The 20,426-nt window shown below is 38.7% G+C and overlaps 1 protein-coding gene across 3 annotated transcripts in view; it reads right to left on the bottom strand.

Annotated features, from left to right (window-relative positions):
* SLC24A2 (solute carrier family 24 member 2) overlaps nucleotides 1-20,426 on the bottom strand; it is a 166,493-nt gene that overhangs the window by 24,160 nt on the left and 121,907 nt on the right. For all 3 annotated transcript variants that reach the window (XM_043546316.1, XM_037902044.2, XM_007061681.3), the window contains 2 exons: nucleotides 15,684-15,782; nucleotides 12,604-12,710 (listed from right to left, as the gene is read on the bottom strand). In XM_043546316.1, coding sequence (XP_043402251.1) covers nucleotides 12,604-12,710; nucleotides 15,684-15,782 — 206 coding nt within the window. The remainder of the gene's footprint in view (nucleotides 1-12,603; nucleotides 12,711-15,683; nucleotides 15,783-20,426) is intronic.

A 20,426-nucleotide genomic window follows, 5' to 3' on the forward strand; every position in this document is an offset into this window, starting at 1 on the left:
AATTCTGCATGTGACTCTGGGTTCTAAGCAGAGATTTTGCAGATACTGTAGGAAAGAAAAAGGGAAGCATACACTTCAATTGGTTGCAGGGCTCTTATTCTGGTGAAAATACTTAGCAGAAAGATATTGTACACATCACTAGTAATTATTACCATTCTAGGTCTGAATTCTGCCCTTAGTCATATACATACCAGTTCCACTGGCAAATAACGGAAGCTGTGCATACATTATAGTAGGCACAATTTGGTTTTTAAGGTCTAATCTTTCATTTCTAACTTGCAAGAATAAAGGATGCAGAATCAGGGCTTGATTTGCAGGGTTAATGAGCTCCAAGAACTCACATTGAAATCAACAGAAGCTGAAGATGTTCAGCATCTTTGAAAATCTGACTAATGGGGAAAAGCAACACTGAGTTACCCACAAGAGGCTGGAAAAAAAACCCACCACGCCTCTGAGACAGTATAAGTATGAGTGTTACACTCAGAGTCAACTCATCCAGGAGCAAACTAGGGAAATACAACCTAGACGGAGCTACTATAAGTTGGGTGCATAACTGGCTGGAAAACCATTCCAGAGAGTAGTTATCAGTGGTTCACAGTCATGCTGGAAGGACATAACAAGTGAGGTCCCGCAGGAATCAGTTCTGAGTCCAGTTCTGGTCAATGTCTTCATCAATGATTAAGATAATGGCATAGAGAGTACACTTATAAAGTTTGCAGACGATACCAAGCTCGGAGGGGTTGCAAGTGCCTTGAAGGATACGATTAAAACTCAAAATGAGCTGGACAAACTGGAAAAATGGTCTGAAATAAATAAGATGAAATTCAATAAGGACAAATGCCAAGTACTTCACGTAGGAAGGAACAATCAGTTGCTCACATACAAAATGGGAAATGATTGCCTGGGAAGGAGAACTGTGGAAAGGGATCTTGGAGTCAGAGTGGATCACAAGCTAAATATGAGTCAACAGTGTAACGCTGTTTAAAAAAAAGGAAACATCATTCTGGGATGTATTAGCAGGAGCGTTCTAAGCAAGACACGAGAAGTCATTCTTCTGCTCTACTCTGGACTGGTTAGACCTCAACTGAAGTATCGTGTCCAGTTCTGGGGGCCACATTTCAGGAAGGATGTGGACAAATTGGAGAAAGTCCAGAGAAGAGCAATAAAAATGATTAAAGGTCTAGAAAACAGGAGGGAGGACTGAAAAAATTAGTTTTGTTTAGTCTGGAGAAAAGACGACTGGGGAGGGGTACATGATAACAGTTTTCAAGTACATAAAAAGTTGTTACAAGGACAAGGGAGAAAATTTTTTATCTTTAGTCTCTGAGGATAGGGCAAGAAGCAATGGCCCAAATTGCAGCATGGGCAGTTTAGGCTGGACAATAGGAAAAAAATTCCTAACTGTCAGGGTGGTTAAGCACTCGAATAAATTGCCTAGGGAGGTTGTGGAATCTCTGTCATTGTAGATTTTTAAGAACAATGTAGACGAACACCTGTCAGGGATGATCTAGATAATACTTAGTCCTGCCTTGAGTGCAGGGGCTTGGCTAGATGACCTCCTGAGATCTCTTCCAGTCCTACGATTCTATTATTCAATGATTCTAGGAGTGAAATAACTCAAGCTAGACCAGTCAGAGATGTTGCAATATTTCTGAATTAAACCCATCTGTGGGATAAATTTTTGTGGGAGTATTTTCAAGTGTAAATGGATTTCCGTGTCCTTACTAAAATTCCTGGTTTTTAATAATTAATGATGAAATGTCATTTTGATGATCCTTGGATGCCTGTATGATCAGAAGTCAATGTGCCAGTCTAACAATACTAGGTATATTTCCCTCATGAAACAACAAGAAAGAAACAAAGCAAGTAGGACAAAAAGATTCATTGTCTGGTGAAATTTGGTTGAGAAAAATGTAAGCCGATACCAGTCTAGCACAAAGGGCACTGCCAAGGAAGAATGCTAAAAAGATACATTTGTGAGTGCTATGAAGTACTTAGATATCTTCATTGCCTGGATTCCTAAACCGAGCCTAATAACAACTGCAGTCACACAGAGGTCAGGTTAAGGTTAGGTTGAAAATCAGGCCATACGTGTGTAAATGTCCATCTGTCCATACAAATATACATTTGTGTAAGCAGATGGATGTGCCCACAAATTTTGCAGGTGCATTTTAGAGGCCTCATTTGAAAATGTGGATCAGAATATGCCAAGGAAAATGTAACTATATATGTTATTCATGTTATGAATAGAACTAATTCTTTAGTATTCTAGATAACCATCAGAATATATTAATACTGTTCCTTTCAAACTGACTGCCTCAGTAAACTGTCAGTGAAGAGAATAACTTACCATTATATTCTTTATAGTCTTCCCCATTAAACTTATTATACTGCGACAGGTATTAAATAAGTGGGTTTTTTTATTAAGAAATGTGTGAACTCACTACAGTTGTTCATAAAACAGTAACTGTACCAAAGATATTATATGAAAAAGTAATTTGCGTGGTTTACTTGCTACACTAATCTTAATTGTCTCACTATTCTCTTGTGCTAGGCTCCCTGCCCTCTCTGCCTGCATGCTATATTCACCTGTTTTCTCTCATCTTATACTTAGTAAGTTTTTTGGAGCAGGGACCATCTTTTTTTATGTGTGCATGAACAGTGCCTAACACAATGGGCCCAGATCCCTGACTGAGTCTCCAGGTCAGTGATCTCCAAACTGTGGGGCAAGGAGAAACATTTGGGGGGCATGGCAGGGCCCTGCCCTGCCCCCATGGGGGACGGGGAGAGAGTGCTGGCCAGCCTCACTCTGCCCCCAGCTCTGCTCCGGCCCCATCCCCAGCTTGGGCCCCTGACCACAGGCCCCAGCTCGCGATGGCAGCTCTGGCCCCACTCCCAGCTGTGGCTCCTGATCACAGTTTTCTGGTGGAGGGGGCATACAGCTTCCATTATGGGTTAGGAGGGGGTGCGACGGAAAAAGTTGGGGGACCACTGCTATAAGTGCTACCGCATTACATATAAATAAATAAATAAATAAATAAATAAATAAAATGTAATAAGAACTACACTAGACAGATATCCCCTTTACATGTTACATTGTAGGTCAATAGGGTATTTTTGCAACAAAAAATTCAAGTTTTTATTTTACAGAAATGAAGTTTGAGAAAATAATTTTGGAATGTGTCTCGTATTTTAATTTCCACAACAAATTTACTTTCAATACTGTCTTTTGAGATACTCTCTATAAAGTCTGAGTCTGGTTTTTCTACACTTCAGCTCTTGCATGTATCACATTACAATAAATGAAAATGACACTCTCCTCTAACTTCAGTAGTTTTTTCTTCCCTGTAACTTCTTAGACACCATCTCCTATTAGTTTACTCATAATCAGGCCATTTCTGAGAAAACTATACAGTAATAAGTAATGACTGTGTGACTCAGAGCATTTCAACAATGCCAACAGATGGTGACATTTCATCAGTAACTCTTTTGTTTATAACCAACAGATTATACCGATTCCCATCTGCCAAAATCATCGTGTATTCACTGCTTCTAGCAAACAGCAGAGAAGACTTGTCTGTTTAGAGGTTTATGCTCAAAATATATTACTCAGGAAAAACAGTTGTTCATCGAGGACTGCGTCTGAAACTGCATTTTATTTTGGATGTAAAAAAGTCTGAAAAACAAATAAAATAACCCACCCCAAAATTTATCAGTGTTCCCAAGTGTGAAAATACTTATTAACTGCTTACAATAAATAGAGTACATCTTATAACAGGTATCTCATATGAGTTAAAAATATTAAGTTTTGAGGCTCATTATATTGCTCCAAATTAGACAAGGACTATATATTTTTCTTTTTGTGCTTTTCTCCTGTATACGGATTTCTGACACAGCTAATCAGCACAGAATTAGGATCAGGTTTCCAGTGAAAATGGTAAAGAGGCAGACAGGGACCATTTATGATTCCCTTTGATCATGCTGAAGGATAGATATCATACCATGTGTAAGAGTGTTCCTATCCATTTTCTGCTTCTTAGTGTTGCAAAAGACTGTCGTGGCTATTTGTTTCTAGACAGTGGACACCAGCCATCAACATGACCTTTCTTTATGAGGGAACTAAGATAAAAATAGAATGACATCTCAAAATGTTGCCTGCCTCAAATTGATATCTTATTGTTCAATGTTAAGATCTACTTTTGTTCTTCAAAAAAGCAAATCTCAGGCTATTTTATGTCCTCACCGAGACAGAAAGAGAGGACAGTTAAGTGGGTTAGAGTGCTAGTCTGGGTCTCAACCATAGACTTTCTGGATAACCTTGGGCAGGTTACTTAGCCTCTGTCCCCCAATTCCTCATCTGTAAAATGGGAGGATAATAATACTTCCCCCTACTTAACAGAGGTGTAGTAAGGCTAAATAAATTAAAGTTTGTGAGGTGCTGAGTTCCTACAGTAACTGTGGCCATATAAATACCTAAGACAGAAAGAAGAGCAACCTTTCTTTGTGGAATCATGTGGCAAAAATTCACATTATGCTACCCTGCACCTATTTCTTCTTAGGATACATTCCATTTACATAGGTAACTCACATTAATGGTAAGGGTGTATGTAAATCCTCCATGTACTGTGAAACCACCAAGAGGAGGCTAGATTTCTTTGGTTGGATTTTATGCTGATAAGGAATATGTGGATGATTTTTAACCCATATGCCATTACTGCAATCTGTACACCTTCCGGGTCTACTGCTGGAATCCTGGGAAACTAGAAAATCCTGAATTTGTACCCATTTATTTCCCTCAAAGTTACGCTGCAGCATTCACTGGTGCGTATGGAAAGAGACACGTAGAGTGCTGTATTACAAACTATGCTCAGCAGGCCTGCAAATAGAAATAACAGTCATAGTGATCTGGAGATGCAACTGATGACTAAGCCCATCTTGTAGCCTCTTTCCCACTGTCCTATTTTTCAAAAAAAGGGAAAAAGGTGTACAGCAGAAAAAATGTAGAACAGATCAGTAAATAGGCTTGGGAATACAATGGTCAATCCCATTTTATGGCAGTGCAATGATCTCTAAGTTACATAAAAGTTAAGGTGACAAGAGAGATCTGTGCAATTATTTCAGGCTCAATGAAAAGGCAAAGAAGATTTTCAGGCAGCAGAAAATATATGCTTACTGATCAAAAGAATATCAGGCACTTTGGGATATATTATTACCTTTCAACAAAGGCTTTTGTCATCTCTTCCCCTTTCTTTCCCAAACTGAAGCATTTAAAATATTTTGGGAAACACATCTAGTGACTGAGAACACGCCTTTACTTAGATTCAAATCACATTAATTTGATGAAAAGGATCACACGTTCCTTGGAAGGGAATAAATGCTGCAGACAAAAGCTTTGTCCTGAAATGCACTAACCATGTGCTGCTCTTTGGTGAAGAAAGCTAAATCCACTTTACCACAGTTGCTCAAGTAAGCTGTTTAGTAATCACACTGAAAACACTGGAGGCTTAGTGATGTGTTCTCATTGCATCCAAGGTGCCTTTTCTTTTCATGAAAAGTTATCTTTGAGATGGTTGGCATATATAAGTTTTCCAATTAGGTTTCCATGGAAACTGGTGAAAGGGTGTGTGTGTGTGTGTGAGGCGGGAGGAGAAGGTGTTAACTTGAAATTGGATGTTATTTTTAGGAAAGCCACAGGTTAGAATGATTACAGCTCAAGCAGCTTAATCAAATACTTGTTAAGGGGGGTGTGGAAGGAGAACTTTCAGAAAGATCATTTCTCTGTATGGTAACCTATAAATTATTTAATGAGATACCATCACTGTCCTTCTACTCCTCTTTGCATTTTGTCAGACATGCTCAGTACTAAGCTAGAAATATACTGTTTTATATAAAAGAACTTTCTCCTTCATGGAAACCTGTTAAAGGTCAAAAGGAAAGATACAATAACTAGGACTAAATCCAAAGTAAGATGGAATACATTGCAAGAGGGAAGAAAGCACAGGTTGGCCAGGACAAAAAAAGGAACATTTACAGATTGGATTAGAAAAAAAATTATCCCAGTGTATTTTTTTCCCTCTCAAGAGGGCTGAACCAACACTCACTGAAGTCAATAGGAGTCATTCCTTTTGACTTCAGTGGGACTTGGATTGGACCCAACATCAATATAACTGGCTTGGATTGATGGACAGGGCTACAAGGGAAGGTCTCTCAAGACTCCTGCAAGCAGCGGCAGAATAAGCAGAGATCCGGGCTTATTCCATGGATTGGAGCCCTGGTCTGGCAAGAGGTCCAGCAGAAGTTAGATCCTCTGCTGGAGAAAACTGGGGTTAGGAGGTGAGAATTTGAAGATGGGCCTGGGAAGAAAGGAAGGAGCAAGAGACTGAGGATAGGGAAGGGAGAAAGATGAATGAGGAAGACAAGAGAGAGAAAGACGGTCTGAAGTAGGATGAAATTCATCTAGCCTTCTACATGTGGTTCATAGGCCTTGTGCTTGCACTCTTCATAGGAGTGAATTTCAGCCAGAGTGTACAACATTAAAAAAAAAAAACAAGAGAGGGAAGGGAAGAGAAATTAGACTCAGGAAAAAATGTACCCAAACAAAAGAAAACAAAAAGAAAAGAAAAGGGGGAAAAAAAACTAGGGAGAAGGAAAAAGGAAAGGGAAAGAAGGAAGAAAAAACAGAAGGGTGTCAGACAGAGTTACCTTTTTAAAATAAAGTGTAATTTCAAAATGTTTTAAAATAAATTTAAAAAAAAATTTCTCTGCTCCTCCAGCTTTAGTCTCCGATCACCTTAAGAAGCCCCTCTTCTCTTCTTTGCTGGGAGACCTATGCTCATTGTTTTAATTTTAAAAAAAGTATTTGTAAACAAGAAGAAAGAGCTTATCTATAGACACTTCTGGGGCTGGTATATGGAAAACGATAATTCCAGTATTTAGATTGTGGATGCATTTCACTTCAGATAAATGTGCATCAAATACAGAACTTCACAATATTATGTTTCTGATCTAGAGATTTAGATTGAGCTATCACAGTTTGGACTAATGAAGGCTAAAATTTCCAGAAATGGGACCCTGTGTATTCTTGACATGGGAACTGAATAACAGAAATATGATATGTTAGGCACAAGACAGAAGACAATTAGTTTCCCTTGCAGATCGTGCCGGTTCAGAATGCAAACAGGCTATGATAATGTTCCATAATCCAGTTTCTGGCAGTAAAAATATATCCAGAGCACACTTGTTCCCCAGCCATCAGTTTTCAGGATAGCGGCTTTCCCCTGAAGGTAAATATGGGGCTTGATTCTTCAAGGTGGGAATGCCTCTGACACCCTCAGTTGCTGTACCAGATGACTGGCAGATAGCTAATGTAACATTCATTTTTTAAAATGGCGCCAGAGGCAGTCCTGGTAATTACAGGCTGGTAAGCATAAAGTACCAGGCAAATTGGTTGAAACTATAGTAAAGAAAAGACTTATCAGACACACAGATAAACACGATTTGTTGGGGAAGAGTCAACACGGCTTGTGTAAAGGGAAATCATGCCTCACCAATCTATTAGAATTCTTTGACAGGGTCAGCAAACATGTGGAAAAGGGTGATCCACTGGATATAGTGTACTAGGACTTTGAAAAGGTACCTTACCAATGGCTCTTAAGCAAAATAAGCTGTCATGGGATAAGAAGGCAGGTCGTCTCATGGATCAGTAACTGGTTAAATGACAGGAAACAAAGGGTAGGAATAAATGGTCAGTTTTCAGAATGGAGAGAGGTAAATAGGGGTGTCCGCAAGGGATCTGTATTGGGACCAGTGCTGTTCAGCATATTCATAAATGACGTGGAAAAAGGGGTAAACAGTGAGATGTCAAAGTTTGCAGATGATACAAAATTGCCCAAGATAGTTAAGTCCAAATCAGACTGCAAACTGTTATGAAGGGATATCACAAAACTGGGTGTTTGGGCAACAAAATAGCAGCTGAAATTCAATGCCAATAAATGCATACTGGAAAATATAATCCAAACTACACATGCAAAATGATGGGGTTTATATGAGCTGTTACCACTCAAGAAAGAGATCTTGGAGTCATTGTGGATAGTTCTCTGAAAGTATCTCCGCTCAGTGTGCAGCACCAGTCAAAAAAGCTAACAATGTAAGGAACCATTAGGAAAGGGATAGATAATAAGACAAAAAAATCATAATGCCACTATAATAATCCGTGGAATGCTTACACCTGGAATACTGCATACAGTTCCGGTCGCCGAATTGGAACAGGGCACAGAGAAGAGCAACAAAAATGATTAGGTGGATGGAAAAGCTTCCATATGAGGAGAGATTAAAAAGACTGGGACTGTTCATCTTAAAAAGGAGACAACTAAGGGGGGATATGATGGAGTCTATAAAACCACAAATGGTGTGGATAATGTGAATAAGTAAGTGATATTTACCCTTTCACATAGCACAAGAACCAGGGGTCATCCAATGAAATTAATAGGCAGCAAGTTTAAAACAAACATAAAGAAATACTTCACAGAAAGCACAGTCAACTTGTGGAACTCATTGCCATAGGCCAGAGTTGTATTGTGAAGGCCAGAATTATAACTGGATTTAAAAAGGAATTTGATAAATTCCTGGAAGCTAGGTCCATCAATGGCTATTAGCCAATGTGGTCAGAGACACAAATGAACGCTCTTGTCCTTAAACCTCTGACTGCCAGATGCTGGGTCTAGATGACAGGGGATGGATCATTCCATAATTGCTCTGTTCTGTTCATTCCCTCTGAAGCACCTGCACACTGTTGGAAGACAGAATACTGGCCTAGATGTACCATTGGTTTGACCCAGTATGGCCATTTTTACATTCTTATCAAGATTCTTTGTGAGGGGCAATTGCCCCTTTTACATAAAATTGCACCTTAATTTTCACCCTGCCCCCCACTCTTTTTACTTCCTATATCCTTTTTTCTGCTTCTCCTCTTCATCATCTCCTACTCTTCACTGAGTTTTCCTTCCACTCTACTCAATGCCTGTCTTCCCCCCTTCTGTATGGTCTATGCTACTTTCCCAGCATTGACTGGGCACTTCAGGAAGGCCTGTTCCTTCTTCCTGCTCCTTAGCTTTAGGGTAGTACTGCAGTCAGGCCCAGCTAGGACAAATATTCCAACAGTGTTTGAGCCAAAGACAAGCAGAGGTACCTTTGACAAAGGTCAATGTGCAAAAAAGAGAATTAGTGTTTATCCGATTCTTACAGAAGCATTTTCATGTTATGACAATCATAGAAAAACAGAACAATTTTTTAAAATTCCAGTTTATATGGAATTTATATTTATACAAATATATTTTTATGGATAATTAAGCAGTGACTGTTTCAAGTGGCAATCACTAGAAAAGAAGAAAAGTAGAGAGACTGTGGAAATGGTGCCAGGAAAGACTGCCTCAAAATGTAACTGGTAGTATTTATAGATTCATAAATTCAAGGCCAGAAGAGACCATTGTAATCATCTGGTCTGACCTTGTAGCGTATATCTTTTAGAAAAACATCTGACCTTGATTTAAAAATGGTCAGTGATGGAGAATTCACCACAATTCTTGGTAAATTCTTCCAACGGTTAATTACTCTTACTGGTAAAATTTTACACCTTATTTCCATTCTGAATTCGTCTATCTAGCTTCATCTTCCAGCTGTAGTCCAGCTGAGTGGTGACAAAGGCATGAATAACTGAGGCCAGGTCACATTCGAGTTGCTCTCTGCGCAAATGCACCCCTAAAACTTTTCTTCAAGACTGATGGAGCTGAAGGTGCAGAATTACTCATGAATTCTTTAGGTTGTAAGATTCTCTACTCTTGACTGGGATAAATAATGCATCCCACCTCTACTGCAGTACAGTACATTTTGAGTATACATTAATGCTTATTAGATCTGACATGAAAATTTCAAACATTGCCTTACTGAAAGTTTTAAGTGTTTAACAAAACAAAACAAAAACAAAAACAAACCAAGCTTTGCTCAGTATTGTAACCTTGCAATATCTGCTTGTCCTGCAGTTATCTGAAATGAAACTATCAAATTTTCTGTCTTGGATGATGAGATTGCTTGACCCATTTTTGAACAGGCTTAGAATCCACTTCATTATAATGCAAAATGACAACATCTGAACCTTTCTATGAGATACAATTGTTCTTCCATTATTGTTTTTCCTGAATAATTTCTCAGGAGTTAGCTATAGGCAGGATCGATTCCCTTACTAAGTTATTGTAAACTGGATCCTTTAGAATATTCACTTGTGCCACAAAATTATTATTCATCCACACCACAATATTCAGTGCTATTCTAGGATAATAAAACCTAACAATGCACCAATGACTGTATTAGCCTACTGGAATGGAATTATTAATATCACTCGCTGGATTTTTTTTCTTTTATTATACACATTTTTGCTTAATGTTAAAACCAGCCTCAACATTTATTTTGGTTCAGCAATGAACTCAGACTCTCAGATGAATGGGGCAGTTCACACCTTTCAGAGTTATTGTTCCAGGCTCTCTCCTCATCTCTGCAACTCAGTTACACTTAATTCACATATTTCAGGTTTTCTTCATCACCACAAGAGACTGCTTTAGTTTTAAAATAAAAGCTGAGATTCTGGGGAACATGATAATATCTTCAGAGAGGTGCTGGAATAGTGTATAGCTCTCAGATAAACCTTTAGGAAGGATGCCATTCTCTGCCATAAGAGGTCCTGTAAACTTTTATCCACATACTTAATTTTCACTGACTTTAATGGGACTACAAAAATGTGTGAAGTTAAACATTTGCAAGACTGAGGCCATGTAGGTATACTTATCAAAAATAAACTCTTGAGCTGTGCTAAAATGGTTAAAATATTCATTAAGGATATTTTGTACCCTGACATTTTGGTTTTCATCAAAATCACTATTTTCATACTGCAATTGTGAACTGTATCGTATCTGTTATCACTGCAGAGATAATTTTTGCTTGAAAATAGGCCACTCTCTCTCAAAATGGTTCACGTTCAAAATTTAATTAATATTTTTTGTAAAATAAGACTTTTCCTATTTGTAAGGGAATGGAAAATGCTTTCAAATTTCAAGGAATTTAAGTTTCAGTGTGACTACTTTATAGAAATGTGCAAAACAGCTGCCAGAATGAGGCTGAAGTGGCTAGGGTGGGAAGCAGTAGCAGAGTAGTGTTGAAGAGTAGAGATCTAATGGATAATTTATAACAAAAAGCAAAACAAGGTAACAACAATTTTCCTGCAGTTTGCCAATGTTGAACAACTTTTGCTAGAACTTACCTAAGGAAAATGTTAAGAATTTGTCTGTATAGTTTAAACTTAAAGGTTTCAGAGTAGCAGCCGTGTTAGTCTGTATCCGCAAAAAGAACAGGAGTACTTGTGGCACCTTAGAGACTAACAAATTTATTTGAGCATAAGCTTTCGTGAGCATCCGATGAAGTGAGCTGTAGCTCACGAAAGCTTATGTTCAAATAAATTTGTTAGTCTCTAAGGTGCCACAGGTACTCCTTTTCTTCATACAAACTGTGAGAGGCTAATTAGTTAAGATGAGCTATTTTCATCAGGAGAAAAAAAAACTTTTGTAGTGATAATCAAGATGGCCCATTTAGACAGTTGACAAGAAGGTGTGAGGATACTTAACTTGGGGAAATAGATTCAATATGTGTAATGACCGAGCCACTCCCAGTCTCTAGTCAAACCCAAGTTAAAGGTATCTAGTTTGCATATTAATTCAAGCTCAGCAGTTTCTCTTTGGAGTCTGTTTTTGAAGCTCTTCTGTTGCAAAATTGCCACCCTTAAATCTTTTACTGAGTGGCCACAGAGGTTGAAGTGTTCTCCTACCGATTTTTGAATGTTATCATTCCTGATGTCAGATTTGTGTCCATTTATTCTTTTGCCGAGAGACTGTCCGGTTTAGCCAATGTACATGGCAGAGAGGCATTGCTGGCACATGATGGCGTATATCACATTGGTAGATGTGCAGGTGAACGAGCCCCTGATGGCGTGATTTCCACCATGATTTCAACAATTTCCATCCCACCATCAACCTCAGCCTAGACCAATCCACAGAAGCAGTTCATTTCCTGGACACTACTGTGCTAATAAGCGATGGTCACATAAACACCACCCTATACCGGAAACCTTCAAAAGTTTTTTTTCTCCTGCTGATAATAGCTCATCTTAACTAGTTAGCCTCTCACAGTTTGTATGGTAACTTCCAACTTATCTATCTATCTATCTATATGTTCCATTCTACGCATCTGATGAAGTGAGCTGTAGCTCACGAAAGCTTAAGCTCTAATAAATTTGTTTGTCCTCTAAGGTGCCACAAGTACTCCTGTTCTTTTTAAACTTAAAGTAAACCATGGTATGAACTTCAGTGCCAAGAATTGCTTTGTACGGGGTTTTTTCTCTCCATAGTGCCTTGAGCTGTAGGTTCAGGTCTAAGAGCATGAAACAGTAAGATCCTATTTGGTAAAAACCAACTCACTAGCTTTCCAAAATAGTAAAAACAGGCAGGAATATGTTTATCAGGGTAAAGAGAAAGAGAAAGAAAGAAAATAAAAGACAGTAACCTCTTCAATTCCATGGACAATGTTTCCATTTTGCACTGGTCCTGAACCATCATTTGGTGGTGTTACTTCAACTTCCACTTTTGCAGTATTTGGGAGTTCAATTTTTTCTGTAACATCATCCATAAATGGAAAAAAACAGAACAAAGAAACAGATAACAAATCTGTTAGTGACACTGCACTTATATTTCAGTCTATTTGAATTATCAAGTGTTACTAGTGAACTGTTTACCTTTATACACACACACACACACACACACACAGTCACATATTAAAAAATAAAGACGAGAGAGAAATTCTGTCCTTGTTACACTGGTGCAAACCCATGGAAGCAGTAGATGTAATTTAGAGACAAATTTTGACCTTTGGGAGCTTTGCCTGAATAAGGATTGCAGGATCTATTAAAAAACTGATTGCGTTTTAGAAATGTTCTTTTTAATGTTTACGTTCTTAATTGCAACTTAAGGACTCCTTTACTCATGCAAAAATCTTACTAAACCCATGGGAAGTCTGACACTTTTGAGTCAAAACTGACACTAAACCATTTTATCAGCAAGTAACAAAATGTAGGATGCTGCACTGGCAGATAGACGGATGGATAAACTCATAAACAGATGCAGAAACTTAACTAATGAACTTTGTCCATCTGTCGTTAAGAAAGCTGGAGTTTTGTCACAGCTATCATGAAAGTTGCAGATTTTGTGACTGTCATGTGGTTTTTGAAATATATTGTCTTCTGAGTAATAGCTAATGATGGATGGTAAAATGTTACTAGACTACCAAGAGCTTCAAAGGTAAACCTTGGGCTGGTCAGCAACTGTAACGACACAAGGGCTAGATCAGTGGGCTTTTGGCAAAACTGTCATCTCCTCAATGGGTCATAATTTTGCTCAGACGTAAAATAAGAAATAACTTTTCAAAATATGGAGACCATGGCTCAATTTCTAAATATTGTTTCTGGAGTGGCAATTCCTATCTTAAGAACTATTCACTTTTATCATCGGATATTCATATCCTTTTTATTTGCACTAAAAATGGAAAAAATAAAGATACAAAGCAATGCTTTCAATACTGCTACAAAGTAAAGGCCTGATCCTGCAGTTGTTCATGGTGAGGTAAATGGGAGAGAGTAGGGACTGCAGGATCTGACCCTATTTTTGTGTAATGCAATTCCTTTCCCCATGATCATCCAAGGAATCTTCTAAACAATAGGCATGTCACAATTTCAGCTGTTATTATTAGATAAAGATGGTAATGGCCAGAAATGCTTGAACAATCAGAAGTCATGAGGCAGTGCCTCTAACAACAGCTGACACAATAAGATGTATTTTATCTGATGTTGCTGTACAAAGAAGTAAATATAGCTGTGTGGCTGCATTACTGCTGCACTCAGATTCTTCCTGAATTAAAATCTGAGATCACAGCAGCAGTGCAGAGTGCAGTATACCTGTGATTATTTAACTGCTTGCGGGGTATTTTCCTCAGCATTATGCTATATTAACAGAGTATTCCATCCAATTGCTTGACTCAGTGTCAAAGTGCATCTAGATATAGAGTGAGGTCATGGAAGTGTCAAACTGATTCCATTTTTACCAGATACATTTGATCGTTTTTTGTATTTTTTCCCCACTGCAATGAACATTAAGTGGTAAAGCAGTGGCTAAAAGAAACGAGAAGGTGACTTAAGTAGTTGTTGTTGTTTTAACAACATACAAGTTTTTAGCTGAATATTCTTTGTGAAAAACAGAGTTAATGGGGTTTGTGTAGTGGGTATACACAGGGCTGGGAAGGATGGATTTTTTCCAATTCATAGTCCGGATATGAAGAAGCTGTGCAGCAACTCTGCAGCTGCCATTGCAGACTGCAGGTAACAGTAGCCCACTATACAACTAGTCCACGAACATTTTGGAATAGTGGATCAGCAGTGTGTGCAAACCTACCGACCACAAGCCTGCTCCTCCTGTGGCCCAGCCCCAATACTTTCCCCATAAGAAAGTTACCTTGCAGCAGTTCTCTGCAGCAGGCTACTATAAACCCTCATTGCAATCTCCCCCTTGCACAACAGAACCATTACTATCAAGCTTTGCGTGCCAATGCAAGATAGGCAGGATTTGCCTCTGACGGATCAAATCGCTCTCAGCAACAATCATAATACCTCTCTGAGGGCAAAATTTTGCTCTTAGATCCACACGGGTAGATCTCAAATCCAATATTCTATTCTCTTCTCCTGGGAAGTGTAGAGCTACATGTCCCACATAAAATGCACATTTATTTCAGGTGTATGAAGAATGTAAGTAAGTGTCTAAACTGCACACCCGGTGGATCTCAGTGAGTATTCTCCACATACAGAGAGAACCCAGTACCAGACTCAAATGGCCTGGTAATGCTATAAATAAATAAAGCATCATTGTCAAAATTTGGCCCTCACTTACACCTGCCAAACATCAGTGAAGTCAATGGGGTTCCAGGGACATAACTGAGGACTGAATTTGTCTCCATGTTTCTATCAATCTTATTTTAGCACATTTCCAAAATTAGTGCTACATTCTTCTCTCCAACCTTGCACAACAGCTCTCTGGATGTTTTATTCTGCTTCCTCCTCATGCACAGAACTCCCATTCATGTCTATGGGGATTTCATGCACAATTCTTTAGGGAGTCAGAATAGAATACATGGATGAGAGAGGAAAATTTAGCCCTGTTTGCCTCACATGACTGACTCTAATGGCCTATCAGAAATGATGGGCCAAAAATCCAGAGTAAATCTTGTAATGTCGTTGGAGTTATTCTGCATTTACACTTGAATAGCTTGAATCTGACCCACTATATGAAATAGTTCATTGGGCAAACTATGAGCCAAATTTTTCACTCAATTATACCAGTCCAACCCATTTGGAATTGCAGGTGCTACGCATCTCTGAAAATCAGGTTCCCATTTGGGAGTCCAGATATGGATTTAGAGGGCTAACTTCAGGCACTCAAGTCTGAAAAAATGTCGGTTTATTTATTTTCTTGGGTAAGTAAAGTAACACATAGCAAATATACCCCAAACAATAAGAAATAATTCTGTACTCCTATACTTACCAGCATGATTAGCAGCCCCGTTCCGTCTTTCACTGTCTTCCACCTGGCACTTCTTTTTGGCAATCTTATGGAGAATTGAGGCCTTCTCTTTGAACTTTCCTAAAAGAAAACATCGTCATTGTTCAAGTGCAGCCATTCTGAGATGCTACATTTCTCTGTAATAGCTTCCAGCTTTTGCTCTATAAATCAAAACCAAGAATTAATTTCTATCCATCCCAAATAGATAGTTAACTCATTGTTAAGAGTTAAGAATTTTAAAAGGTGTTTGTTCATTCCCTAAAACTCAAAGAGAATAAAAAAAATATTATTTTTCTGGTGATGCAGTCAACCAAATTTGCATAACAAAAGTGCTAGTATAAAAAATTAAAGATGAATAGCAAATAAATTAAAATGCTGTAAATAAAAAACACAATTTCTGGTTTGCTATAGGAACATAGGAATTGCCATAGTAGATGAGATTTCTGGTCCCTCTAGTCCAGTATTTTGACCAATACCAGATACTTCTGAAAAACTCATAAGAATCCCCATAATGAACAATTTCTAAATAACCTTCCCACAGGCTAATTTTATTCCCAACCCCTGCCAGTTAGTGCTACATTCTTCTCTCCAATCTATACAGTAGCTCTCTGCATGTCTTGTAATGGTTGGTTTATGCCCTGTGGTATCATAGTTTATGATCCTTGTATGTTTTTATCCTAATATATGTCTTTATGATTTCTCTCTTCACTCCCTTTCCTCCCTCATTGTAAATACTACTGATTAGGTAGAATGCAGGCTTAATTCAAAACAACCATATGACATGAAAATCCTAGCCTACAATTCTTGCTCTCCCTAAACTCCCACTGAAATCATTTGGAGTTCTGGGGGCGCAAAGACTTGCATGGTTTAGGACAAAAAGGTATTTCATTAAAATCAAGCAATGCGACCCAAAGGACACATTCTGCCGATTAACTACAGAAAGTAAAGAGAAGCCATGCATAAACAGACTTTGATTTACATTACAATGTCACCACTTCCAAATGTAAGTCATAATTATAATAAAATCATATTCTATTGCTGTTTACATAAAATGGACAAATGAATCAGAGCTCGAAAATAAAATAAATACCGCCTCTGCTTTCCCCGTCCAAAAAAAAAAAAAAAAGAATTGGGAATGTTTAGAAAGCTGGATACCATAACAGAATAATTAATGTGCCAAGAGGCCAGCGATAATCATTTATGTGGGAATGGAATAAATGGTCAACCATAATCCACCTGGTGGGAAAAAATAATAAAAGAACCTTATAAAAATTCATGCGCTTTGCCCTTTCAGTTGCACGTATTATTCCAGAAACGTCGCACTGTAAAGTAACGTGTTCAGCCAGAAGAACAGTAGGGAATATCATAGGCAGTTTCTTTTTCAGTTGCTAAAAAAAAAATGTATATTGGGGATTTTGAAATTCTTAGTTATATTGTGCACAAGGTGAAACAGAATCATCTGCAGAACAGAGCAGCAGTGAAAAATAAGAGGCCAGCTAACCTCTTCATTGTGCAGGGTCAATGCCAGAGAATATCATTCAAAGCGATAGAGGAAGAAGAGACAGAAAATTGAATAAAGAAAAAAGGGCAGAGAAAGGGAAGAGCCTGCAGTGTGAGATGAATTGAAGAGGGAAAGGAAAAGAAAAAAGGAGAGAACAGTCACACCAATTATTTTATAATGTAATGCCGAAAAGGTCAAGTATTTCTATTTACAACACAGGAGTTATCTTAACTGTGTGTACAATTTTGTGCGTGCCTGACTTGAGTGAAAATCATGGTGTGCACACAAGTTGTGGAGGATTGTGTGCTTGCACTCACACAGACATGGCAGTTTGCACATATGGATTGTGGGTCGCAGTGTCCAAGATGGATACATAAGCATTTTTCAAGATCTGGCCCATAATGTCCCAGGTGTGTTATTATATTCTTGGGAGCACGGGTAAATGAAAGGAAGAGTCTTTCTAAAAAGTCTCAGCTTGTATTTTGTGTGGAACATTTATTCTTCACTGGCATTTTAACTTGTGTTCTAAGACCCAGCATCCCTGCTGATGTTCATGCTATTTTATGATAGTTCCTTCAGCAAGAATCATAGAAATTGGTGATGGAAAAAGCCTATTAGACTATCATCTAGTCCAGCGGTATCCAATAGAAATTCGATGCTAGCCACGCTGCTAACCACACTTGTGGTTTTGAATTTTTCTTATTAGCCACATTATAAAAAAGCCACATTACGCCACATTATAAAAAAGCCACATGCATTAGCCACAAATCAATAGCCTATTAGCCTCATGTGGCTAGTGGCGAACGTATTGGACACTGCTGATCTAGTCCATAGGGCTAGCTACGTGAGAAGGCTGAATTGGCTTAATTTAAAGTGTGATTTTAAACCAGTTTAGTTAAACCAGGGCAAACATCTGCATAGAGGCTCTTATTTCAGTGCAAGAATGGCCTTGTGTGGTTTAGTTTCTGTCAGTTAGGAATGGATTTAAACCAAACTGAACTAAGCCACTCTTAAACTGAACTAAAGCTGTCCACACTTTTGAACTCGTTTGATATCAGTTTAAAAAACAATTTAAATTAAACCAGTGCAACTTTCTGCTGTAGACCAGGCCAATCTTTCTCCCAGTGCTGGGTTTTTCTCTCCAATACATTTTGTAACCTATTTTTAAATGCCCAAAGAGATGAAGTATCCATCACTTCCTTTGCAAAATTATTCTACACAGAGATCACTTCAAGGAAGTGCTTCTTAACATTAACAGAAAATGTTATCTTTCTTACTTTTTGCCCAGAAATCCTAGTTATGACCATTATACCACTCTACCTCCTCCTTCTCCACCCTTGGGGCCACAATGTGACTGGCCTCTTATTGGTGCCCAAGGGGTGGGGAAGAGTTAGGCCTTTGTGGAGGGGCCAGCCAGCAAATACATAGCAGAGACACTATCCCAGATGAACACCTGTGCACTGAGGACGGGTGGGAGGAAGATGGGGCAATGCCTCCCCCAACACCAGTCTGGGAAGTTTGCTGGGCACAGGAGGAGTGCATGATGCACCCTTTCACAGGGAGACAGAGCCCCAACAAGGAATCCTGACTGAGCCAGAGTGTTTCTAATAATTTGCCCTTGGCAAAATGCTTAAAACTTAAAACTTTTCATTTCACATCTGGATTTTGTCACAGTTAACCATGCCTTTGTCACTTTAAGTCTGGATTAGTGCAGTACACTCTAAATGGGGCTTGTATTACACCTATGCTCCATGATTTGCATTGACCACCAAATTATTTCTGGGGGAGTTTAAGGTATGGGTTTTGCTCTATAAAGAGCTAGGTGCTGTGGGACTAATTATCTGAGACACTGCTCCTTCCCTCGTAAAATACTATGACAGCTGAGATCAGCCAAAATGCTTGAGTTCATAGACCCTTGGGAAGTGCAGGTGCCCTAGAAATTATTTCCCACCCTTTGGGTTAATATAATCCAGATCTAATGACCTACAAGAAAAGCTGCAGGGTTCATCTGCTTTCTTAGGCTTTTTTCATGGGGTGAGGGATGTTGAATAGGATGGGAAGGGAGATAAAAGGAAGGAGGAAGAGGGGAAAGAAGTTCTAAGCAGTGCTCTACATTGATTATAATGTAGTTAGGGCTTGCCTACACATGAAAATTAATCCAGAGTAAGATAGTGTGTGAATTTAAAATGGATTAACTGTTCCCGATTAACACCACATATAGATGTCTTATTTCAGAATTAAAGCACCTTATTCTGAATTATCCTAATCAGTGGAATTCCAGAATAAGAGCAACCACATATGGTGTTAATCAGGAATATCTTTTCCAGAATAACTTCCCATGTAGACAAACTCTTAGATTACTTAGGTCTTGTAGTTTGTATAGCACCTAGCACAATGGGCTTGGAGTCTCCAGGTGCTACTGTAATACAAATAAATAATACCTAAGCACTGAGGGGTAACTCATGCTTTATTTCACTTTGGGTGCTATACAATTCTATTCAGATCCCGTCTTAGGGACATACATGATTTTCCCATGGCACCTTCTTGCCAGATGCGCCCCTTTAGCAGCAGAGTGCTGTGGTTCTGAGTAGTTATGATGATGTACGCTTTTCTTCTTTAAACAGAAAATTAAAGAAGGGCTGAAATGTGCAGGAGTGTGCATGTGCATGTGTGTGTGAGAGACAGAAGATGAGTGACTAAAAATACAATTCCCCTACTAGGTGATCCCTGCATTCTTTCTAAAAATATGTAAAACTCAGTGACCGCTTGGTGCCTTAGTACTGTAATTAGAATTCATTCTGAAGAACAAAAAGGGACAGGACAGACATTTTTTCCACATTCCTTTTTAGTGTAGACCAACGATTCTCAACTTTTAACAGGTGAAGAGTACTAGTTCATTAAACAAAGGGCCCAACTCTTCATTCCTTGTGAGCAAAAAACTCCCAGTGACTTCAGAAAGTCCCCAAAATAATTACACATCATACACCGCCCAGTCCTGCAAGGAGTCAGTGAAGATTGTGCATGCTCCCCATCTCTTAGGAGGTGCCCAGGCTCAGGCCCACAATATACAAATGTATATGTAATGAGTATATCAGAAAGAAATTCTATCTCCTCTTAGTTTGCTATCACAGAGTAAATGTAGATTCGACCCTTCCATCTGTGTGTTTTCTGAGTGGTTGTGTTTCAGTTTCTGTATCTTTAAAAAACAAAGTAATTGCCAGCCA

This window comes from Chelonia mydas, chromosome 5 (genome assembly GCF_015237465.2).
Source record: "Chelonia mydas isolate rCheMyd1 chromosome 5, rCheMyd1.pri.v2, whole genome shotgun sequence".
Lineage (NCBI taxonomy): Eukaryota > Metazoa > Chordata > Testudines > Cheloniidae > Chelonia > Chelonia mydas.